Raw genomic sequence first — 26,748 nt, forward strand, 5'->3', positions numbered from 1 at the left:
GCCTCAGAGCACTGTGCATCCTCTCACATACAGCTAACCAGAGACAGACAAGACCAATTGGTCGGGCAACAGCCGTGTGCATGAGGCCTAATTCCAATAATAATACCGCATTAATGCAGGAGCACAACTTCTGTATACTGAACCACATTTGCTGGATTAGGTTTTCTATAAAAAATTGTATTATGTTAAAGAGGCTACTTTATGTACTTTAATACCTTCTTACTTTGATCTAATCTGTTAGGGATCAAAGTGGGGAAACAGTACAGTGCAATATGATTTCTGCATATAGATTTCAGATGGTATTATAGATAAAACAAGAGGCAGTGAATATAAATATATACCTCCTTCTAACACTCTCTTCAAACTTCTGATCTACAGCAATCTGGACCCTAAGGTCTCTTGCACACGGTTGTTGTGGGGCCGTTCCGTGCATTGGGTACCGCAATTTGTGGTCCCCAATGCACGGGCAACATTCATGCGACGGCTGGGACGGATCCAGACCCATTCAACCTGAATGGGTCAGTGATCCGTCCGCACCACAAAAAAATAGAACTGAATATTTTTTTGCGGTGCGGAGGCACGGCCAAAAACAACACGGAAGCATTCCGTGATGTTCCGATCCGTGCTTCTGTTCCGCATCTTTGTGATTGCGGACCCATTCAAGTGAATGGGTTCGCATCCGTGATTACAGCAATACAGCCATGGACCCACATTGGCCGTGTGCAGAAAAAAATGATCCAAATGTAATACATAAGTCCACTGATACACACTCAGGGGGAGATTTATCAAACTGGTGTAAAGTAGAACTGTCTTAGTTGCCCATAGCAACCAATCAAAGGTGAAATCTGAGATTTATCAAACTGGCACAGCAACCAATCCGATTCCACCAAGGAGCTGTGAAAAATGAAAGACGGAATCTGATTGGTTGCTATGGGCAACTAAGACAGTTCTACTTTACACCAGTTTGATAAATCTCCCCCTGAGTGTGTATCAGTGGATGAACATTTGGATTATTTTTTTCTGTTTGAGTAAGGGTAATTTCACACTAGCGTTAATATTTCCAGCATTGTGATCCGTCATAGGGGCTCAATACTGGAAATAAAAAGGCTTCAGTTTAATCCACATTCATTGTCAATGGGGACAAAACGTAACTGAACAGAACGGAATGCTCCAAAATGTATTCCGTTCCGTTCTCATACCGGAGATCAAACCACAGCATGCTGCGGTTTGCTTTCTGTCATGGGATGCGGAGAAAGACGTCATGACCCACAATGCAAGTCAATTGGGACGGATCCGTTTTCTCTGACACGATCTGACACAATAGAAAACGGACCCGTCCCCCATTTCAATCGTGTTCATAACGGATCTATCATGTTTAAGATAATACAACCGGATCCGTTCAACGGATGCAGATGGTTGTATTATCAGTAACAGAAGCGTTTTTGCTGAACCTTGAAGGATCCAGCAAAAACATTAGTGTGAAAGTAGTCTAAGGCTTTGTTCACACTAATGGCATTCTCCATTCCAGTGACTTTCCATTCCTTTTAATGGCAACAATACTGTGCAGTGCTATGTTGCCATGAAAACAGAACATTGTTGGATCCATTATGAGTCAATGAGATTCAAACACAAACCTGTTTTTTCAAGGGGTTTTCCCAGAGTATAATATTAATGATTTGTCCTAAGGATAGGTGATCAATATCCCATCGGTGGGAGTCTGCCTGGCACCCCCGCCAATCAGCTGTTTGAAAAGACTAGGGTGCTATGTGAGCGCTGCAGCCTCTTTTTAGGCCATTGACTTCACATTCATTGGTCTCATTGCCTAGGCACAGTTCAATCCCATTCACATATATGGACTTGGGCTGCGATATTAAGTACAGTCACTATGCTATGTACGTAGATATGCTTGGTATGCTCACTAGAGCACCATGACCTCTTCAAACAGCTGATCAGTGGTGGTCCTGCAGATCAGATATTGAAGACTTACAGTATCTTGAGGATAGGTCATCAATGTCAATCTCTCGAAAAACCCCATTAAAATGTAATTATATTTTTACTGTAAAATAGCTAAAAAAAACTTTTATATATTTTTCTAGTAAAGCAGTGATGGACTTATTGGTGGACCTGTGCAGCCAACATCACTTGAATCCTACTCAACATACTCTTGAGGTGCGCTCCGGAATGTCACAGCAACCTTTCACTTTAAGGCCAAATACCCTCATTGGAACTTTAGATGTAGAAACTATTTTTCTGAAGGAGAAAGTTCCAGAGGTAAAAGTACGAAAGCCACCTCCGAAGATTCCTGAGGTTAGTTAAAGAAAACATTTTAATTTTTTTCAACAACTGTATATGTTAAAGGGGTTTGTACAGGGGTTTTATATTGATGACCTATCCTGAGGATAGGTCATCAATATCTGATTGGTGGGGTCTGACACCCGTCATGGAGCGCCGCCTTCTTCAAACAGCTGATCTGTGGGGGTGTCGAGTGTCGGACCCCCTTCAATCAGATATTGATTTTGAGGATAGGTTATCAATATAAAACCCCTGCATAACCCCTTTCAGACATCTCAATTCAAAAGCTTAGTATTTCACTCTTCTGCTACTAAGATTGGTAATGAGAATTATAGGTGATATTCCATCTTACAATATACCTATATTTCTCCTAAACCTCAAAGATTCTAAGGGTAATTTTACAAGGGGCAAGGATCAGGCCAAGTATTGCAAACATGAATGAGCATTCCCCATAATAGGCCCATTTAAATCTGCTGCCAAACACCCAACAAACTATCAACATTCTCATTTGTGCTCGGATCGGCTCATTACGAGAGGGTCCCCTACCTGAGCCTATACTGCCCCCCCCCCCCCCCCTACCTAGAAGCAGCAGAGTTATGCCGGAACTGCTTATCGAAGGGTAGCCTAAAGGGGGCCACACCAATGATAAGTCCTGAGAAGAAGGGAGGGCTTCTGGGTGGGTCGAAAGCGTTCGAACCGACAAGTGGGGGCAGGAGAGCCAGGTTTAAATAATTAAAGCCCCGCCTCCCCTCACACAAACACGGCACTCTTTAATTGCCTACCACTTGTGCTCGGATCGGCTCATTACGAGAGGGTCCCCTACCTAAGCCTATACTGCAACCCCCCCCCCTACCTAGAAGCAGCAGAGTTATGCCGGAACTGCTTATCGAAGGGTAGCCTAAAGGGGCCAAAAGAACCATGCATAGGAGTTTTGAAAGACTTTGATAACAGAAACTACAAAACCACAACTCGGAAAGCCAGTGACATTTTGTATTAAGGATCCGGGATATAACGCATGGAACACGCGGAACTCCAACGACCCAACCGTTTGATTACATGTACTGGTACCTTATGCATGGACGCCGCAGCGGCCGCGCCCCTGTGGAAGGAATGTCCTGTGATCGAGAGAGGATCGACCCCTGAACCTGTTAACTAAACCCGAATGTGCTGAATACCTGCCAGGTATAGTTAACAGTGCTATAGGACAGGTTTAATTGAGAGTGGCAAAAACCCGACGAAGCCCAATAGGTGAGTGATAGGCCCCCGGCCAGAAGCCGGGTAGGTGTTCATATTTCTGAAACAGGCGCCAAGCTGTCTTGTAAGCCCTCAGAGTATTACTGGCCAAGGAATTGGCCATCAGTCTGTTAGCTATGGTTAGATGAGGAGACTAGTCCCAGCACAGCTGGGCCTGGTGAGGAATTGGCATTGGCAACCGATCTGCCCCTGGACAAACCTGAAAGAAAAAGTGGAAAATTATTATTATTATTATTATTTTTTATTTTTTTTAAACGGAGAAGCCATGCGTGAGACTCTAATGGTAGAGTCATATGTGTAAACCTAAAACTGAGAAGCCATGCGCGAGAGACTCTAATGGCGGAGTCATATGTGTAACCTAACGGAGAAGCAATGCATGAGAGACTAATGGCGGAGTCATATGTGTAAACCTAAACGGAGAAGTCATGCGTGAGAGACTCTAATGGCGGAGTCATCTGTGTAAACCTAAAGCGGAGAAGCCATGCGCGATAGACTAATGGCGGAGCTATGCGTGAGAGACTCCAATGGCGGAGTCATATGTGTAACTAAAACGGAGAAGCCATGCGTGAGAGCCTCTGACGGCAGAGTCATATGTGTAAGCCTAAAATGGAGAAGCCATGCGTGAGAGACTCTAATGGAGGAGTCGTATGTGTAAACCTAAAACGGAGAAGCCATGCGTGAGAGACTCTAATGGCGGAGTCATATGTGTAAACCTAACACGGAGAAGCCATGCGTGAGAGACTCTAATGGTGGAGTCATATGTGTACACCTAAAACGGACAAGCCATGCATGAGAGACTAATGGCGGAGTCATATGTGTAAACCTAAACGGAGAAGTCGTGCGTGAGAGACTCTAATGGCGGAGTCATCTGTGTAAACCTAAACCGGAGAAGCCATACGCGATAGACTAATGGCGGAGCTATGCGTGAGAGACTCTAATGGCGGAGTCATATGTGTAAAACTAAAACGGAGAAGCCATGCGTGAGACTCAGATGGCGGAGTCCTATGTGTAACTAAAACGGAGAAGCCATGCGTGAGAGCCTCTAACGGCGGAGTCATACGTGTAAACCTAAAACGGAGAAGCCATGCGTGAGAGACTCTAATCGCGGAGTCATATGTGTAACCTAAAACGGAGAAGCCATGCGTGAGACTCAGATGGCGGAGTCATATGTGTAACTAAAACGGAGAAGCCATGCGTGAGAGCCTCTGATGGCGGAGTCATATGTGTAAACCTAAAACGGAGAAGCCATGCGTGAGAGACTCTAATGGAGGAGTCGTATGTGTAAACCTAAAACGGAGAAGCCATGCGTGAGAGACTCTAATGGCGGAGTCATATGTGTAAACCTAACACGGAGAAGCCATGCGTGAGAGACTCTAATGGTGGAGTCATATGTGTACACCTAAAACGGAGAAGCCATGCATGAGAGACTCTAATGGCGGAGTCATATGTGTAACCTAAACGGAGAAGCCATGCGTGAGAGCCTCTAACGGCGGAGTCATATGTGTAAACCTAAAACGGAGAAGGCATGCGTGAGAGACTCTAATTTTGGTTTGACATTTTTTATTTTTTTTATAAAACTATAAACCACTTACGCAGCTCCAGTATGGGCACAGCTCTGAGTACGAGCACGAAGAGCATGGTATAACGCAGGTCACCTGCATGGACTAACTAACATCCTGTGCCTAAATAACCCCCTTGGAACCTTATGTACGGCCGGCAGCAGGAAGCCAGCCACCGCCTATGATCTGCTCCCCCTGACCGAGCCGAGTACTCCTTCCCCCGATCCCTGCCTACCTAACGGCACGGCAGCCCGTGCCAGACTTTATTGAAGATGAGGAGCGGGGAAACGGTATCCTGCACCTTTAGCCCCAGCCGCGTGGGGAGCTCACGCTGCTCCCTGGCAGAGTGCACCAGTGCGGGGGAGCCCCCCCCTCAGCCGACCCACCGCCGGCTGGACACTCGTACCGCGTGGGGAGCAGCGCCGCTCCGTGGCAATGTGCACCGGATCAGAGGGAGCCCTTCCTTTACCGTGAGCCCCGGCTCCCGCCGGTTTGAATCGTGTGCCGCGTGGGGAGCCGCACAGCTCCCTGGCATTATGCATCGGTGCGGGAGTGCCCCCACCTAGGGGCTGTTTATTGTGACTGGAACCCGCTGGGAGACTGAGGCCTGACCGGACCTACCTGTGACCGTGAAGGCTGACCCCCAGGCCGTGGATGACCAGTGTGCGTAGACGTGACACAACTACCTGTAGATGCCCACCCAGTGCCTGTAGTCAACGGGAGTGCGACCGAGTCTGTGGATGTGACCGACTGGCCCCTGTAGTCGTGAGGGGACCCTACATCGGGAGTAGCGGTAACGGACCATCGTCTGTAGACGTGGTAGTATTACCTCACGAGTCTGTTGACATGAGACTAATGCCTGCAGTCGTGGCAGGGCTTTATAACGAATCTGTGGTCATGACAGACTAATGCCTGCAGTCGTGGCAGGGCTTTATAACGAGTCTGTAGTCGTAACGGATTTGTGCCTGCAGTCGTGGCAGGGCTTTAGAGCGGGTCTGTAGTCGTGACAGACTGATGCCTGCAGTCGTGGCAGGGCTTTATAACGGGTCTGTAGTCGTGACAGACTGATGCCTGCAGTCGTGGCAGGACTTTATAACGAGTCTGTAGTCGTGACAGACTGATGCCTGCAGTCGTGGCAGGGCTTTAGAGCGGGTCTGTAGTCGTGACAGACTGTTGCCTGCAGTCGTGGCAGGGCTTTAGAGCGGGTCTGTAGTCGTGACAGACTGATGCCTGCAGTCGTGGCAGGGCTTTATAACGGGTCTGTGACTCGTGACAGACTGATGCCTGCAGTCGTGGCAGGACTTTATAACGAGTCTGTAGTCGTGACAGACTGATGCCTGCAGTCGTGGCAGGGCCTTATAAGGAGTCTGTAGTCGTGACAGACCTGGCAAAGCAACATTCCTATCTATACCATTATTTTTTTATTTTTTTATTTTATTTTATTTTTTTACTTCTTTCCCCCCCACCAAAGGCCACGACTGTAGGCGCCACCCTGTAAGAGATGCGCCAGAGGCCTGGACATAATAGTTCACCATCCCCCGTCCCCCAAGCCTATGCAGGAGAAAAGGAGGGGGTTGGCCCACGCCTGCACCACCCCTGACTCACCTGGCGGCCATGACAGCCACAAACCCCACAGTATCGTAAGTTAGCCAACTACCTGTGGACCTGAATAAACAAGGACAGACATGTGAGTGAGCGCACTGGTGGCTGGGTGACCCTTCACTCCTGCCACCGCTCCTTAGCTGTCAGCCGGATTATTGCGACTGCGCCCGAACCAACCCCCTGACTCGCCGTATGGGCTTGCGGGCGGCCCGGCTGCGTGCGCCAAGTGACGTGGCCAGCCCCCCTCTTTGGAGCCCTCTTTATATTTGATCCTTAAAACATATCCCAAATATATTATATATATATTTTTTTTTTCCTGTCCTGCCTTAGTACCTAGCCACTGTGCCTGAGCAAGGAGCCCTGCACCTGGACTGCAGTACCAGTATGGCCTGTAGGTGTCGCCCTCTATCAAGCCAGGGCCTGCTGGAGTGCAGCAAGCCAGTGAGCTGTGCTGAGGAGCCGACGGCCGGCGTGACCGCTGCCCTGGGTATGCGGAGGACGTGTGACCCGTCGCTGCTGAGCCACAGATGAGGGGTGCCCGCCTGGGGGACGCTGCACGTGGGAGCGGGGGTGCTTGGCGCGGGGCCTGGAGCGGAGCGGGGTGCCTGGAGCGGGGCAGTCGCCAGCGCGGCTGGGGGCCGGCGGCACGCTCGGCAGCCCCCCATGTTATACATAGCGAGACGGGTGTGCAGCCACCCTGCCTACCTAATCACCGAAGCGACGAGCCCGACGCAGCCGACCACCCGATTCTCCAGTGACGCAAGCACTTCTCTGGCACCAACCCACGAGCCGATTCGAAAGCGTTCGAACCGACAAGTGGGGGCAGGAGAGCCAGGTTTAAATAATTAAAGCCCCGCCTCCCCTCACACAAACACGGCACTCTTTAATTGCCTACCACTTGTTGGTTGTTAACATCTAGCCTGTGGCACCTGAAATAATTCTGAGCACATCACCCTGAGTAACCAAGGCATGTGTTGCAAATACAATAGGCAAAGTGAATTGGGGATGAACAGTTGTTATAATGATTGTTTATTCCCCTTATTTATTTTATGCACTTCTATAGCGCTACTATATTCCGCAGCGCTTTCCAGACATTTGCATCACACTGTCCCCAATGGGGCTCACAATCTAAGTTCCCTATCAGTATGTCTTTGGAGTGTTGGGGGAAACTGGAGTACCCGGAGGAAATCCACACAAGCACAGGGAGAACATACAAACTCTATGAGAATCTAGAACCCTGGCACTGCAAAGCACCACTGCTAACCACTGAGCCACCTTCCACCTTGTATTGGGTGAAAAGCACTTCAAAGGAACACTGATCAACTTTTGAACAAATATTGTCGAATGCCACTTGTTACTGTCACAGCATTTGCCAACGTAAAAGGACCCTTAGACTATTATTAAAGGCATTTTGAATTTTATGCAAATAAACTTGTGTGCTAGAAAAATTCTGCAAATTTGTAATATATTTTAAGGCTATTTAGCTTGGACTGCTTGCCTGTTTTATTTAAGGCCCCTTTCAGACGAGCAAGTTTTCCGCGCGGGTGCAATACGTGACGCCCCTGCACTTAATCCGGACCCATTCATTTCAATGCGTCTGTGTACATGAGTGTTGTTTTTCATGCATCACTTGTGCGTTCAGTGAAAATCGCAGCATGTTCAATATTATGCGTTTTTCACGCAGCCCTGGCCCTGTGAAGGCAAAGACCCCAATGCTGGATGAGCGGTGGATTCCCAATTAGAAAATGTGTGTGCACTCGCTGAGAATAACTGATACACACGCACAATGCTATGTACCAAGTTTCTCTAGTTTGTTGAAAAAAGGAAGCAGAGTTATAAAGCAAATTCATTTCCAACTGAAGACGTACTTAAACATTTACATCATTAACTCATTAAAACCACAATCTGAAATGAGCATCTCTTGGCTATACGCCCGGAGCGTCTCCCCAATCCTAAGTGTGGGTGTTAATCACGTACCAGTCTTCCTAGCAATTATAGAAATTCCTTACCAGACCAGGGTGGTGGGGGCTAGAAGTGACCTTGAGGTTATAGTAACCTTAGCAAAGAAGTTCACAGCTTATAACATAAGCAATTTTGCTAATATGAATGCACCTAAATGATGTCATAAATTGCACCAAAATCTGAAGTTATTTGGCACATCTAGGTTTAGAAAAAAAAAAGCACCTAGTCCAAAAAGGGTGCATATCTTTGTAGGAATGGGTCAAGGCTTCAGTGAAAAATGGTGTGGTCTAAGATGTGCCAAATTACAGATGTAATCTTAACACCTTAATGCCCCAGGACGAGATGGCTCATCCTCAAACGCCGGCACTTAGCACTCTCGTCCTGGAGTTGTTCCCCCCTGTCAGCAGCAGCGGTCCCCCCGGTTACTGACCGAGGGATTCCTGCTGCATCCACCAGCATCGGCGATAACGCCTATGCTGGTAGATTAACACCTCATATGCCACGGTCAGCGCTGACCGCTGCATATGGGAGGTTTGCGCTGTGCTGTGGCGGGGACTCGATCGCTGCCATGGCATCCCCAAGCCATTCCGAAGCTTGGGGCCTGTTAACTACGGAAGTCTAAGAGGCCCTGTCCCCAGGCTGGGTCTCCTAGGCAGACTGTTAGCGTTGTACAGTGTAAGACACTAACAGTTCAATACAGCACAATACAGATGTATTGTGCTGTATTGAAACAAGGATCAGACCCTCTAATGTTGAAGTCCCATAGTGGGACAAAAAATAAAGTGAAAAAAGTTAATAAAATTAAAGTTTTACAAAAAAATTAAAAGTTTCAAGTAAAAAAAAATGCATCATTTTCCAAAAAGAAAGTAAAAAAAATAGTTAAAAAAATAGGGAAAAGACATATAGACATATTAGGTATCGTTGCGTCCGTATCGACCAGCTCTATAAACATATCACTGACCTAATCCCTCAGATGAACATCGTAAAAAATAAAAATTTGTCACCTTACATTCCAAAAAGTACAACAGCAAGTGATCAAAAAGGTGTACGCCCATCAAAATAGTACCAATCTAACCGTCACCTCATCCCGCAAAAAATGAGCCCCTACTTGAGAGAATCGCCCAAAAATAAAAAAACTATGTCTCAGAATATGGAGACACTAAAACATTATTTTTTTGGTTTTAAAAAAGCTCTTATTGTGTAAAACTTACATAAATAAATAAAAGTATACATATTAGGTATCGCCACGTCCGTATCGACCGCCTCAGGTGAACACCGTAAAAAAATAAAAACATTTTTTGTCACCTTACATCAAAAAAGTGTAATAGCAAGCGATCAAAAAGTCATATGCACCCCAAAATAGTGCCAATCAAACCGTCATCTCATCCCGCAAAAATCATACCCTACCCAAGATAATCACCCAAAAACTGAAAAAACTATGGCTCTAAAACATGATTTTTTTTGTTTCAAAAATGAAATCATTGTGTAAAACTTACATAAATAAATAAAAATTATACATATTAGGTATTGCCGCGTTCGTGACACCCTGCTCTATAAAAATACGATATAATCTAACCTGTCAGATGAATATTGTAAATAACACAAAAAAGAAAACAGTGCCAAAAAAGCTATTTCTTGTTACCTTGCCTCACAAAAAGTGTAATATAGAGCAACCATAAATCATATGTACCCTAAACTAGTACCAACAAAACTTCCACCCTATCCCATAGTTTCTAAAATGGGGTCACTTTTTTGGAGTTTCTACTCTAGGGGTGCATCAGGGGGGCTTCAAATGGGACATGGTGTTGAAAAAAGCTGTCTAACAAAATCTGCCTTCCAAAAACCGTATGGCATTCCTTTCCTTCTGCGCCCTGCCGTGTGCCCGTACAGCAGTTTACGACCACATATGGGGTGTTTCTGTAAACTACAGGATCAGTGCCATAAATATTGAGTTTTGTTTGACTGTTAACCCTTGCTTTGTTACTGGAAAAAATGGATTAAAATGGAAAATCTGCCAAAAATGTGAAATTTTTTAATTGTATCTCTATATTCCATTGATTCTTGTGGAACACCTAAATGGTTAACGACGTTTGTAAAATCAGTTTTAAATACCTTGAGGGGTGTAGTTTCTTAGATGGGGTCACTTTTATGGAGTTTCTACTCTAGGGGTGCATCAGGGGGGCTTCAAATGGGACATGGTGCCCAAAAACCAGTCTAGCAAAATCTGCCTTCCACAAATCGTATGGCATTCCTTTCCTTCTGCGCCCTGCCGTGTGCCAGTACAGCAGTTTACGACCACATATGGGGTGTTTCTGTAAACTACAGAATCAGGGACATAAATAATGAGTTTTGTTTGGCTGTTAAACCTTGCTTTTTAAGTGGAAAAAAATATTAAAATGGAAAATCTGCCCAAAAAGTGAAATTTTGAAATTGTATCTCTATATTCCATTAATTCTTGTGGGAACACCTAAAGGGTTAACAACGTTTGTAAAATCTGTTTTGAATACCTAGAGTGGTGTAGTTTCTAGAATGGGGTCATTTTTGGGTGGTTTCTATCATGTAAGCTTCACAAAGTGACTTCAGACCTTAACTGGTCCTTAAAAAGTTGGTTTTTGAACATTTCTGAGAAATTTTAAGATTTACTTCTAAACTTCTAAGCCAGCCTTGTAACATCAGCAAAAAATAAAATATCATTCCCAAAATGATCCAAACATGAAGTAGACATATGGGGAATGTAAAGTAATAACTAATTTTGGAGGTATTACTATGTATTATAGAAGTAGAGAAATTGAAACTATTTTTTTTATAAATAAAAATGTTATTTTTTTACTCCATTTCATATGTGACGAAAAAACAATCTCAGAATTGCCTGGATAAGTCAAAGCGTTTTAAAGTTATCACCACATAAAGTGACACTGGTCAGATTTGCAAAAAATTGCCTGGTCCTTAAGGTGAAAATGAGCCCGGTCCCTAAGGGGTTAAAACAAAAGCAATTGAAAAGCAATTGAAGATGTTTACTTAGTTTAGATAACACATCTCAGAAATCTCAGAAAGCATGAGTGTTAGGCTACTTTCAGACTGCCGTTTGGTGCAGATCCATCATGGATCTGCACAGACGGATCCGCACCGATAATACAACCACATGCATCCGTTCAGAACGGATCCGTTTGTATTATCTTTAACATTGCCAAAACGGTTCCATTTTGAACAGCATTGAAGGTCAATGGGGGATGGATCCGTTTTCTATTGTGCTATATTGTGTCAGTGAAAACGGATCCGTACCCATTGACTTACATTGTGTGTCAAGACGGATCCGTTTGTCTCAGTTTCGCCAGACGGACGCCAAAACGCTGGTGTCCACCTCCAAAGCGGAATGGAGGCGGAACGGAGCCAAACTAATGCATTCTGAGCGGATCCTTATCCATACAGAATGCATTGGGGCAAAACTGATCAGTTTTGGACTGCTTGTGAGAGCCCTGAACGGATCTCACAAACAGAAACCAAAACGCCAGTGTGAAAGTAGCCTTAACTCTACTACATCGGTACTCCACAATTGTGTTGTGAAATTCTGCCATAAACTAAGCCAACCAGTAATTGTTATACAAGTAGACAAAAGTATCTAGCCGTGCACCACATTTACCATCCACCCTGAGCCACTGTGATAAATGTGGTGCAGTTCAGACAGTTTTAGGGGCTGATCACATATGGTTTTTGCTGTACGTCAAGTGGATACATCTGTAAACAGAAAATAGTGTATATAAATATATGGCTTGATGTACCCATAGACTATAACCGGGCAAGCAAAGCTCAGAAGTGCATACTTTTGACTCCGTTTGTCACTGTTTATGTTTCTGTAAAAAAAAAATTGCAGGGCAGAATAGCGTAGCAAGAAAGGGTTAACAACATTTGTAAAATCGGTTTTGAATACCTAGAGTGTTGTAGTTTCTAGAATGGGGTCATTTTTGGGTGGTTTCTATCATGTAAGCTTCACAAAGTGACTTCAGACCTGACCTATGGAAACCTATAAGTTTTTTTTGTTTGTAGTGCATGTTATATTTCCAGTTACACTTTAAAGTAACACGTGACTGCAAAAATACTATTTAAAACTCTGTGGAATTTTGCTGAAAAAACCTAGGTATTACAGACAGTGATGGTCAGTTTGCAATGTTCGCCAGCGAACACATGCGGGCTGCCATCTTTAGTAAGGTAGACTCAGCCCTTACCTGTGCCTGTGCCGGGAGCCGGTTTGAAATCAAATGCAGTTCCGAGAACTGCCTGTTCCCGGTGACTGCATTTGATTCCAGATTTTTACAAAAAGATGGCAAAACTATCATTAACCTTTTTTTTTTTTTTTTTAAAAGGGAACAAATATAGTTGAAAGACAAGCAACCCAAAACACAATGGCGGAACCGAAATGGAAATTGTAAAAAAGAAAAAAAAAGATCCATATTGTGCTTCTCCGGTTTCTTACGCTGTGTGAATAAACTCTAGAGCTGTATACCTGTGTTTTCAACCTCTGGATGCTCGTAAGGCTACTTTCACACTAGCGTTCGGGTGTCCGCTTGTGAGCTCCGTTTGAAGGGGCTTACAAGTGTCCCTGAACGCATCCGTCCAGCACTAATGCATTCTGAGTGGACGCGGATCCGCTCAGAATGCATCAGTCTGGCAGCGTTCAGCCTCCGCTCCGCTCAGCAGGCGGACACCTGAACGCTTCTTACAGCGTTCGGGTGTCCGCCTGGCCGTGCGGAGGCAAGCGGATCCGTTCAGACTTACAATGTAAGTCAATGGGGACGGATCCGTTTGAAGATGACACACTATGGCTCAATCTTCAAACGGATCCGTCCCCCATTGACTTTCAATGTAAAAGTCTGGACGGATCCGTTCAGGCTACTTTCACACTTAGAATTTTGTAAAATATTGTAAAAATATAATGCAGACGGATCCATTCTGAACGGAGCCACCGTCTGCATTATATGAGCGGATCCGTCTCAGACGGATCCGCTCCGAACGCAAGTGTGAAAGTAGCCTAAGAGCGTTTCCATTATTTCTTCAGAAAATTAAGGTATTGAAACACAATGAAAGTTGCAGAACATTTCTTTATGCAATTTATTCACATTAGATCTTTTGATACTGACTTTCTGCTAATGTAATGTAACACTATAAATTTCTTCTTAAAAGACCTGAAGCCTTACATTGCCCATCTGCTCTAATGTATTAGTTATCTTGAAGCATATTGTGCCATTTCATCTTCCCAAATCCCTAAATTGTGTAATGAACATGGAATTATTAGCATTTTTCTCTTTCAGAGATGACAAGGTAATGTAATGTGCATCTTTGATTAAAGGAATGAATAATGTGTTAGTAATGTTTACCAGCATAGGAGGAAGTAGCAGACATTAGCAATAATTGGCCATGCAGCTTTCAGATTCCATGACTGTGCAACAGGCAAAGTTAAAGGAACCTGCCATCTCTACTGTGCTGCCCACAGGGAGGTGACAGACCTGCTGCTTTCACGGGTCTGTCTCTTCCTGGATGGCAGTCAGTACTTTTGGATTACTGACATGCCAAACTCTGCAGCGAGCCCAGTGATGCAAGGGAGAGGAGTCTGAAGAGTCTCACTACCCGCATCTCTTGATGATGACTGGCAGGTTTCTTTCCTGTGCACAAGAGGCCACTTGACAAATAAATCTCATTTTGCATTCTTATCCATTAGAGTGCTGGAATTTTCTTCATGGTAAATGTCCAGGGGTGGGAACTCTTCTCCAAGCACCGGGTGCTACAAGAATTTTATTTATGTAGAAGTTAACAACATGGCTGCTTCTTTTTTTTCATATACACTATTAAAACACTATTAAAGGGGATAGGTCATCATTGTTAGATCACTGGGGTCTGACACCCGCAAACCACTGATTAGCTTTTCTGGGCAGCCACCTTTGTCAGGGACTATATAGTGAAGAAAGCCGGAAGCATAAGGTTCCATCCATTGTGTAGTAGTTGTGTCAGGGAGACTGCATTCATGTGAACGGGAGCTAAGCTGCAGTAAGATGGTTCTGGAGACCACACAGTGGATGGAGCTTTCCGTCCACTGTATAGTTCCTGGCACCAGCAGCTATTTGAAACACCTGATCGGTGGAGGATGCCGGTGGTTGGACACCCACCGATCTGATATTCATGACCTATACGAAGCATAGACCATCAGTTAACTGAAGTCTGACAGGATTTGCCTGGATAGGTCAGTCCATTGTAAGCTGTGTTAGGTGTAGACTGAAGTTTATAACCTGTCTGCCATACTGCATGTTTTCTTTTTACTATTAATGTGATGTGTGACCATTGTCCATTTCCATAGCTTGCCTTGGGAGCCCCATATATTCCATGGCAGGCTGCCACTGAGGTAATTCTCCATTATGTGCCAGATTCCTTGTATTATATGAGCATAAGCCACCAATGTGCTTCTTTGCATGCCTATCAAGAGGTGCCTTCCAGATCATGCTTTGTCACTCTTTCCTTCTGGTTTATTATATTCTTCACAATCAGTAAACCATTATCTTGTCAAGCTTCACTTCCACTCTTGTGAATCTTCTTTCTAAACCCTTTGTCAACTTGACATGTATAGCAGATGAAAAACATCCAGGTGTGATTGTACTTTTCAGCTGCTTGCTGAACACCTAGCTTGGTGTGTTGAGTCAGATCCTTTTACAAGTCACCTTGTCCGCCCCCTTTTCAAAGCAAAATGCTGATGAGTCACTGGATCTGTATGAGAGAGATCAAGTGAAACTAGGAAACCCATTCTGCGTTCCATTATACTGCATGGTAGCTTGGCACTGAGGACAGATTCCAATGGTTTGGCCTTTTGTTTTGTCTTCTGCAGAAAACTATACGGCTTGTTGTGAACTTCCTTGGTACGCAGAAAGCGGTTGTCAGAGTCAATCCTGCTGTGCCCTTGAGGAACATCTTTCCAGCTGTATGCGAGAAATGTGAACTTAACCAAGACAATGTGATTCTCTTAAGAGATGTAACCAACAAAGAAGAGCTAGACATGTCTCGGTCACTGAATGAGCTAGGTATTAGAGAGCTGTACGCCTGGAGCAGCAAGCAAGGTAACCATCCCAAGCTTTCATCCTTTTCATCATCATATAGTTGTTCAAATGCATTGTAAGTGAATTTATAGTCTAATGTTATTTTCATCAACAGATTTCAGCTATGTACTTTCTAATCAGAAGAGAGCTGTATATTACACAGTTCACAGGGCTGTTTTTGCCTCCCTTATTTCCTAGTAAAATGTATACCTTGTAGATGGTCACTGACTATCATCTACCACCAAAGCTATATTTTCCCTTTGGTAGTACGCAGTAATAATGTAATGTCATGTAACAAGTATGACATTGCATTATAGTTAAAGAGTAACTAAACTTTTGAATAACATTTTAATAAGATGTTCCTAATGCCATAGTAACACTTTTTCTAATATAAGTTATTGAGGCATTTTGTATATATTGTACGCTTTAAATTGACATTTCTGTACGCTGACTGCTCAGCTGTGTATGGAGTACGGACATAACACTTTATGAATAGGGCTGCAGTGCAGTGATCCCCCCACAGGTTTGCTAACTCCTGGCATAGCACGTGGGTACTCTGTACCCATGTACTATACCAGGATTAGCTGAGCGGAGTGGACTCCTGCTTCTGCCTGCTCCACTAAGCTAAGAGTCCTGCATGTTAGCTCAGCTAAATGAAGCAGGCAGAAGCAGGATCCCGCTCAGCTAATCCTGGCATAGCCCCATCTGGGGGGCACAGGCAGGATCAGCAATATGCGCTCCTGCCCGTACTCACTGCACTGCGGCTCCATTCATAAAGTGTCATATCCATACTCTGTAAACCACTGAGCAGTCAGCGGTGTACAGAAATGTCAGTTTTGAGCACACAGGGAATAATACAGTTTAGGGGAGGGAGTGTATGAAATATGCAAAATGCCTTAATAACGTATATTAGAAAAAGTGTTACTATGGCAGAAGGAACATCTTATTAAAATGTTATTCAAAGGTTTAGTTACTGTTTAAAATAAAGTTTAGAAGTCCCATAATGGGACAAAAAATATAATATTACAATTATTACCTGAATTTAATGATTTTAAAATATTATGGTGCAAAATTACAAAATTCAATAGACACTTTTTTTTTCAAATTAAAGAGGACCTTTCACCAATTATGACACTGTGAACTAAGAATACAGACATGGAGAGTGGCGCCCGGGGATCTCACTGCACTTACTATTATCCCTGTGCGCCGCTCCATTCTCCTGCTATGCCCTCCGGTATCTCCGGTCACAAAGTTATGGTAGGTGGAGTCTGCCTTTGTTCTTTTGTAGCGCTGGCCAATCGCATTGCAGAGCTCACAGCCTGATAACCTCCCTAGGCTGTGAGCTTTGCGCTGCGATTGGCTAGTGCTAGAGCAGAACAAGGGCAGACTCCGCCTACCATAACTTAGTGACCGGAGATACCGGAGGGCATAGCAGGAGAACGGAGCTGGCGCACAGGGATAATAGTAAGTGCAGTGAGATCCCCGGGCGCCGCTCTCCATGTCTGTATTCTTAGTTTACAGTGTCATAATCGGTGAAAGGTCCTCTTTAAATTGAAGATAATAAACACTTAAAGAGTCAGGATAGGTCATTGATATGTGATTGGCAGGGGTCCGACACCCAGAACCCACACCAAACAGTATTCGAAGAGGAAGCTGAGTTCCATGGGAGCGCTGCTTCCTGTTTATTACACTTCTCATCATCTCATCTGGAGTGGTGGTATGTACTTGCAAGTACTCACTCCATTCAAGTGAATGGAGCGAGAACTTGTAATTACACTTCACTTCCAAAACGTCTGAAAAGACAGGTAGTGTAACGAACAGGAAGCAGTGCTCACATGGAGCGCTACCTCCTCTCCAGGCGTTGGAACCACAACGATCACATATTGATGACCTATCCTGACGATAGGTCATCAATATGTATGGCCTGCACAACCCCTTTAATTATACACATATATTTTTACTTACCCATACAGTGGTTACTTTTCACTCTAAAGTCCATTTTCATCAGTTACTCTAGCTCCCATTCCTCCTTGGTTTTTATTTTAAATTTTCCTCTCTTGCAATTGTTTCTTATCCCCCATGCTTGAATCCTACTTCCTGGTTTGTCATGTGACTGCTGTCCCTGACATAAACAGGACATGTGATACTAACCAATCCCCTTGTTCTTTCCAATGATGCTTGTGCGTCCTACATTGCAAAGCCCCAATGCAGGGCCTAACCTACAGCAACTGAATACAGATTTGCCACATGGTGCAATGGTAGGCTAATAACTTTAGAGTAAGGCTACTTTCACATTCGCATTTTGGCTTTTCATTTGTGAGATCCGTTCAGGGCTCTAACAAGCGGTCTAAAACGGATAACTTTGCATTCTAATGCATTCTGAATGGAAAAGGTTCCGCTCAGAATGCATCAATTTGCATGTGTTTAGTCTCCATTCCACTTTGGAGGAGGACACCTAAATGCTGCTTGCAGTGTTTTGGGTCCGTCTGATGAAACTGAGCCAAACTGATCCGTCCTGGCACACAATGTAAGTCAATGGGGACGGATCCGTTTTCACTGACACAATCTGGCACAATAGAAAATGGATCCGTCCTCCATTGACTTTCAATGGTGTTCAAGACGGATCCGTCTTGGCTATGTTAAAGATAATACAAACGGATTTGTTCTGAACGGATGCATGACGGATCCGCATAACACGCAAGTGTGAAAGTAGCCTTAGGCAGTTTTGATAAATGGTATAACAGTAATATAACAGCAATATCTGTTGGGCAGGATGTGTGTAGGGTCACACCCCTTTAAGGTGAATATTAAAAAAAACTCTTGACCATCCGCATTATTTCTTTTTTTGTGCAATCCACTATTACAAAATATAATACTAATGAAATGTTACTGTATATTTATACATGACAATTATACCTAACAAAAGTATAATTGGTACATAACCATAAAAATAAGTAGTTATGGCTGGAATGTAGAAAAACAAAGCCAAAACATGTTCTCATCTCCCCAAGGATTCCGCTCATTTAGGCCTAGTTTGCTCTCCGAGAACAATAACTTCTAATATTTTAGCTGACATTGCTGTGTGAGGTGTCTTACTTACATTTTTTCCACTCCTAGTGTCTCAGATGTATATTAGCCAGTTGTGATGTCTTTTGTTTTGTACATGAATCCTATGAATTTGTAAAGTGCTGTGGAATATGGTGGCGCTATAGAAATAAATATTATCATTATTATTATTAAAGGGTTGTTTCCATCTCAGTCTTTCAGGAGTGGCAGAGAGACATACAGAGTTGCTGCTGCAACTTCTAGTAAGTTTTCTATCTAACCCCATTTCTAGAGTTGCAGCTACACTGCTCAGTCCTGCTGAATAATGCCCTCCATGCTGCCACTGTTTCTGAATGTGTGCTACAGAGAGACAGTGGAGCAGGATCTCCACACCAGTGTAGCAAATGTTGTGGGCTTGTGTGTTTTTATCCCTGATAGTTATTGAACTGTTCTCCTGGGTTTTGAGGGAGGAGATTATGCCAAATGTAAGGCTAGCTTTTAATTTTTCTGAGTATTTTCTCTCTATGAACATTTATTGTACCCTTTGCCTCAGCACTGGAATAGCGCATACTAAAAGGAGTCATTAATAATGGGAAGTGGTTTAGAAGATTTCTTCATTGACTTCCCACACATTACAAAGACAGCAATGCATTGAGTCGCTGCAGTGTATACCGAGTCCTAGCAGGTGTACTTCCTTTTTGTTTGCAGATAAATGTGACTTGCCAGGCATGCGGCAAGTGTAGGCGAACAGCTGTCAATGAAATGTGCTCTGGACTTTGTATATGAGGCGTGTCACTGTAGGCAGCCAACAGTCTGAGCCACCCTGGGTGTCTCCCTCTGGAATGTCAGCAAATTCCTGCTGCTGCTTTTATTTATTTTTTATCATTGAGTGGGGGTTATAGTAATAGCAATGCCAATATAATGTAAACTTCTATTATCTATCTATCCATCTATCTACTCTAGCTGTCTCTCTGTCTCTAGTGGATTGTCTGTCTGTATATGAGCAATCTCTTAGGCCCCCTGCACATAAATGTGTGCTTCCCGTTGCTGTATTGCGGACCGCATTTGCGGATCCGCAATACACGGGTGCTGTTCCGTGGGCATTCCGCATAACGGATGCGGACCCATTCACTTGAATGGGTCCACAAATCCGGAGATGCGGAATGGTGCGGAATGGAAGCACGGAACGGAAGCCTGCGGAAGCACAACGGAGTACTTCCATGGGGCTTCACCCTGTACTACCGTTCGGCAAAAGTATAGAACATGTCCTATCTTTTTGCGGAACGGCTGCGATCCGCTGCGGCTGCACCACGGACTGTGTTCGTGTGCAGGGGACCGTACTGCGATAATGACCTATACATTTTCTTTTGTGTTTTATTCATTTTGTTGACTTTCTTTAAATGCATATTTCATAATACTTTCAGGGGTTTTACAGTTTGCTTCAACATCCTTTAATGTGATGATTTATGAAGCTAGCTGGAGTTTGGTAATGCATTTCTTTTACCTTCTGGGCTTCGGTCACATGTAGCTCTTTCTTATTTCTTGTGATGTTATGTCCAAGGTAGTATCAAAGCAGTAACATGGACAGTGATAGGGCGTCTTTATAACTGCCTGGGTGGGAGGAGCTATAAACCGGTTTGGCGTTGTTAGGGACGGTGCTGGAGCTGTGGCAGAGAAAGGAGACGTGCATCATGGGATTGGTTGGATACAGAAACAGAAAGTTCTACATATGGGATGTGACAATACCAGACCAATTTGCTTACACGGTGCAAGCGGGTTAGCAAAGACCAAATTGAAAAATAAAGAGCATGGGGAAGATTTACATGAGGAATTCAACTAGATAAGCATGTCTGTTAAAAGGCATAGTAGTCCTGCTAACCCATTTAACATGAAAAGCATTACTAGGCAATGAGTAGGGCATTTCAAGTGAAGTATTATTGCATTATACATGGAATAAAAATATTTTAAAGCTTTTTTATATATATTACATTTTTCTTTCTGGTAGCCCTACTGTTTATCCTTCTGGTCCACCTTCTCCTGCAGGTTCAGTAGCTTCTCTGCTCCCTTCCCCTCCCTTCAGTGCTGCTGTAGTGCTCTTATAATGAAGCAGGGTAAGCATGCCAGACATCTGTCCTTCATTTATTCTTCTAAAAGTCATAGTTCAAGTTTGCAGCTATATCTCTCTCTAGGCAGTGAAGAAGGGAATTGTGGGGGTATTGCATCTTATGTGTATCTTTGGGGCTTCTATGTGGGGGAGGGGCTAACATCTGATTGTTCAGGGTGTCGGACCCCCATCGATCTGATATTGATGACCTATCCTGAGGATTGGGCATCGGTATCTCCGGACCAGAAAACTTTGTTTAACTGTCATTGCTTGAAATGTACTGTATGATCTTTTACATTCTGCCATATTTCCTGTGCTGTTAAATGCCACAACAATAGTAAAAAGTGACTAGCAAATACACTTGCCATATGCGAAAGTCCTCCTTTCATGCTCCTTTAATATGGCACAGACAGAAAAGTACACAGTGTTTAAGAAGGTTATGCAAATATCAATAAGGCCTAGGAAAACAGTGTTGGGTTATCCTGGTACTTTTCCATTCAGGTTCAGACAGATGAAGAAAAAGAGACTTGTTCTATTATATAGGTCATATGTGATCCTGTCACAAAAGCCTGGTGCAGGACACACAGTAATCTCAACAAGCAGTTGATATAGCAATACTACTACTGCTACATCATGCAGGGCCATAGTTAGAGGGGGTGGAAAAGTAGTAGTCACACACTGGTCCTGGTTCTGAGGGGTGCAAAAGCATCGCTGAAATGCTTTCTGCATTGCAAATGGTGAAATCCATGGTATGGGTCTGCAGAATTAAAATCTGTGCCTCACGTCAAATTATGTACGGATTTTGTTGCAGAAATTTTCCACAATGTGTTGTTAAAATCCCCTTTACTGCTACTGTATGTAAACTGGGCAGACTTTCCACACGCATCTCCCCTGTGAAAACTGCATATGCTCTACATGTGGACGTCTCCTAAGAGTGGAAAAGTGTGATTTGAGATGAAGAGAAATAAAATATATTTTTGTGTCTCAAGGTGTACTTGTAATAAATTAATGTAAATTAATTCATACTGTGGTAAGTTATAAACTGGTAATTATATGAAATAAAGATGTCCAACGGAAGAGAGCATCAATAGAATTGTATTATAAGCAGACATATTTTTAGAATGCAGCATAGGGTTAACAGGATAATTATTAGTTTAGTAATACAGATGGGACACAAATAACTATTAGTATCTACTGATGTCATACTAAATTACTTTGTCAGTATAACAGGACTGGCAAGTCTTTTTATGTTCCATGCTCTGGAAAGTTCAGCCATGCAACGAACAGTGAAACCGGTGGTGAAAGGGGGTCCCAGTGCTGAACTAATTATTCCAACATTAAAACAGCATTTTCCTGCAGCCTCAACTGCAGAGATATTTTGCAACTTTGATTGAATTCAATGGTAACTGTATACATTGCTATGCGCAATGTGAAATATGGTGCTCAGAATGACCGCCATATTTATAAAGAACCAGGTCCACATTTAATGGCATAGCGAATTCAAGTAACGTGGGTGAGATAGAGTGGAATAATTTTTTTTTATTATTATAAAATTCTTTGATTTACAAAAAAATTTATAAAAATGTATACATTTTACAGAAATCTCATGGGGCGCTGGGCCATTCTAGGTTTTGCTATGGGATCCTCTTTGCAACTCTTTAAATTATTTCGCACACTTTTGTCACTTTCTGAAAAGGGGGGAGCAAATTTCAATCTAGGACTGCCAGAGGATACTCTTAATCTATGATGAAGTGTGCACCTAATCATAAATTAGGCGCATCCTCTGGCTCTGTAAGGCCTCTTTCACACTGGCGTAATGATTTGGGGCCAGATAAGATGCGGGTGCGTCGCGGGAAAATGCACGATTTTTCCGCCCAAGTGCAAAACATTTGAATGCGTTTTGCACGCGTTTGAGAAAAATCGGCATGTTTGGTACCCAAATCCGAACTTCTTGACAGAAGTTCGGGTTTGGGATCGGTGTTGTGTAGATTGTATTATTTTCCCTTATAGCATGGTTATAAGGGAAAATAATAGCATTCTGAATACAGAATGCTTAGTAAATTAGGGCTGGAGGGGTTAAAAAAATATAAAAAATAATTTAACTCACCTTAATCCAATTGTTTGCGCAGCTCGGCTTCTCTTCTGTCTTATTTCTTCAGGAACTGGGTAAAGGACATTTGATGACGTCACTGCGCTCATCACACGGTCCATCACATGATTCATCACCATGATGATGAGTCATGTGATGGACCAGGTGATGAGCGCTGTGATGTCACCACAGGTCCTTTTCCTACTGCACAGAAAAAATGAAGCCGGGCTGCGCGAACAAGTTTTTTTACCCCCTCCAGCCCTATGGTACTATGCATTCTGTATTAAGAATGCTATTATTTTCCCTTATAACCATGTTATAAGGGAAAATAATAATGATCGAGTCCCCATCCCGATCGTCTCATAGCAACCGTGCGTGAAAATCGCACCGCATCTGCACTTACTTGCGGATGCTTGCGGTTTTCACGCAGCCCCATTCACTTCTATGGGGCCTGCGTTGCGTCAAAAATGCACAAATAGGCGCATGCTGTGATTTTCTTGCCCCATAGAAATGAATAGGTCCGGATTTAGTGCGGGTGCAATGCGTTCACCTCACGCATTGCACCCGCGTGGAAATTTTGCCCATCTGAAAGAGGCCTAAAAGGCTGGTCTTTAATAAGTGACCCCTAATATTTTCTCTTTCAGATCATCTTCTTACAGTATGTGTCTGGTGATACAGAAAATGCAATCCTGACAGCATGAGAATTGCTTTGTGGCTGCTGAGCACTTTCTATGCATTCCTTTTTGACAGTGGCTGGCATTATAATTCTGATGATTGTTCACTTATTGAGCACGTACCATATCAGCTGTCATTATGTGGCTGCTCTGTAAACATTAAATAGCTTTCCAAGAAAACAGTTACCAACTAGTTGTGGCTCTAGGATTCATTATGTAAAATGTATCACTTCTCAATAGAATAGCACTACTAAATTTGTATATAGCAAAGAGACTCTTTGTTTGAATACTGTACGGAGTCAGAGCTCCGTACAGGATTAGCATGTATTAGCTCCTATGAGCCGAAGTTATTACTTTGCGAAGTCTCGCGAGACTTTGCATTATAACGTCATAAATTAATTTCTACTGTAAAAAAACATTTCTCAAACTCGGGTTCGGTTCCAAGGTACCACTTTTTACAGTAAAAATACATTTATGAAGTTATTATGCGAAGTCTTGCAAGACTTCGCAAAGTAATAACTTTGGCTCATAGGAGCCATTACATTCTAACACTTTATGGCGCGCTCTCCGTACAGTATTCAAAGTATTATGCGAATCGACTTTGGATGTTTCATCGGAAGTCGATTCGCTCATCCCTAGCTGCAATATCTGAGGGCAGCATAAAGTAGTGACAGATAACCTGATTTTAGCGCTGTATGACTTACTTTTATCCCCTTAGTGACCAGCCTGTTTTAGGCCTTACTGACCAAGCGTTTTTCTTCCTTTTTACATCGTTGCCTTCTAAGAGCAATTAATATATATATTTTTTTTCATTTACATAGCTGTATGAGGGCTTGTTTTTTATGGGACAAGTTGTAGTTTTTAATTGTGTCTTTGTGGGGTACACATAACTTTCTGACTAGCTTTTATTAACTTTTTCTGGGAGGGAGATGGAGAAAAAATTGCAATACTGCTGCTGAGTTTTTAAATTATACATTTTATGGTGTTCATTTTTCGGTATAAGAAACATAGTATCTTTATTTTCTGGGTCAGTACAATAACAGCAAATATGTATAATTTTTTTACGTTTTACTATTTTTGTGCAGTAAACCCCCTTTTTATAAAGGAAGAAAATCTTTTTGCAGCGTTCACCATATGGGATAATTCACAAGATATTTGTATACGCTGGGTTGTTACGGATGCGGCGATACCACACATGTGGGAGAGATTTTATCTTTGCAATTTTTTTTCTTAAACTGAATATTTTCAATAGAAAGAAGTTTCATTTTTATTGGAATTTTTAAAATAAAATAAAAATTGCGGCATTCCAGCAGCACTATCATTATACCTGTGGGATGCATTGTCTCTCTTTTCCCCCTTGCCACACTGGTTTCCCCACATACTATCGGTCTGCGACTATACATTACTCATGCATCTTATTTTACCACTGTACTCAGCCTTGTATTACCTCTCTTTTCTACCTTTACTCCTGTTCGTATACCCCATGCCCTGTGACATGAACTCAGCCATCCAGCTGTATACTACCTATACTCTATTTGTCTTATGGACCTCGTTCCTTATTTCCCTGGAACTATAGCTCACTATATGTGCAGTGTATATGTGCAGCCGTCTAGCTATATACTACCTATACTCTGTTTGTCTTATGGACCTCGTTCCTTATTTCCCTGGTATTATAGCTCACTATATGATCTCTCAGATTTAGTTTACCATTGAGTTTTCTTTTATTCTTCTCCCTATAACTTTAGTTACTCCTAAACCCTAGCACTAATATATTTCTATTTTTGTACTATTTTTGCAGCGATGATTTGATAAAGGTCTATTTGACCGGAACGTCTCCTCAAGCAATCGCAACGTTAAATGCTTCGTCGTCATATTTTTTTTACTTTTTCTTTTTTCTTATTTCGAAATAATCTTTTTTTATTACACTCCTGAGATACATACCTGTATTGTATAAAGGAGCATTAAAATTAAATCTACCTTTTGCATACTATTTTGAGAGTGCGTGATTTCATTCATATTGACCATTCTGGGCTTATGACTCCATCCAGCACAGTGATTTCCTTCCCTGTGTATGTGTGTATGTAAAGATAATGTAGCTGTCACTCACTAGCGCTGCCCACTGTACTCATGATCCCACATGAGCTGGGATTTGAATGAAAAAATTTAAGTTATCCTGAATTTTGTGCTACACTTATATAACAAATTGTTTATAGCAGGAGAGGTTCCCTTTTAATTAACTCCTACAATTCTGGAATTCCTAGGCATGGTAGAAGTAATAATAACTATTAAGAGACAGTTTATTGATGATGCTTTTGACCAAGGTGTATTTCTGGTTTTAATAAAAAGGTTGAGAACAATAAAAGAAGAAAACTGTGCAAAATATTCATAGCAGCAAACATTTCAGGTAGGGATTTCATAGCAGACAGTGAAATGGCAAATGTGAACAGGACAGAAATAGCATTGTGACAGTGGAATGTCAGAAAACCAAAGCCTACTGAAAGTAACTGATGTTGAAGTCATTTGAACACATTTACAATTATAAAGTGACATGACTAATCTAACTTCTTTTCTTATGTATGTATTTTGTGATGTCAGCGTCATGTTTTCTAGTAATAGTGCGATGTCAGTGGTTTTGATGGTGGCTTTCATATTCACACAATTTTGGGGCCATAGAGTTAACGTATTATTGTTTTTTTTTTTACTGCAGTATCTAAGATATATTCAGTGTAAACGTAGACTAGACAGATTAAAGATGCACCAAAATTATCAAAGTGTCTGATGTGGAATGATAAATGTGGTTCTCTTTTACAAACCGAATTCCCAAAAAGTTGGGACACTAAACAAATTGTGAATAAAAACTGAATTCAATGATGTGGAGATGGCAAATGTCAATATTTTATTTGTAATAGAACGTAGATGACAGATCAAACGTTTAATCCGAGTAAATGTATCATTTTAAAGGAAAAATACGTTGATTCAAATTTTCATGGTGTCAACAAATCCCCAAAAAGTTGGGACAAGTAGCAATAAGAGGCTGGAAAAAGTAAATTCGAGCATAACGAAGAGCCGGAAGACCAATTAACACTAATTA

At 42.7% G+C, this 26,748-nt stretch overlaps 1 protein-coding gene across 6 annotated transcripts in view; it reads left to right on the forward strand.

Annotated features, from left to right (window-relative positions):
* LOC122938416 (protein cordon-bleu-like) overlaps nucleotides 1–26,748 on the forward strand; it is a 503,795-nt gene that overhangs the window by 237,704 nt on the left and 239,343 nt on the right. For all 6 annotated transcript variants that reach the window (XM_044293907.1, XM_044293906.1, XM_044293905.1 and 3 more), the window contains 2 exons: nucleotides 2,097–2,307; nucleotides 15,538–15,766. In XM_044293907.1, coding sequence (XP_044149842.1) covers nucleotides 2,097–2,307; nucleotides 15,538–15,766 — 440 coding nt within the window. The remainder of the gene's footprint in view (nucleotides 1–2,096; nucleotides 2,308–15,537; nucleotides 15,767–26,748) is intronic.

The sequence above is a fragment of the Bufo gargarizans genome, chromosome 5 (genome assembly GCF_014858855.1).
Source record: "Bufo gargarizans isolate SCDJY-AF-19 chromosome 5, ASM1485885v1, whole genome shotgun sequence".
In the NCBI taxonomy this organism is placed as follows: Eukaryota; Metazoa; Chordata; class Amphibia; order Anura; family Bufonidae; genus Bufo; species Bufo gargarizans.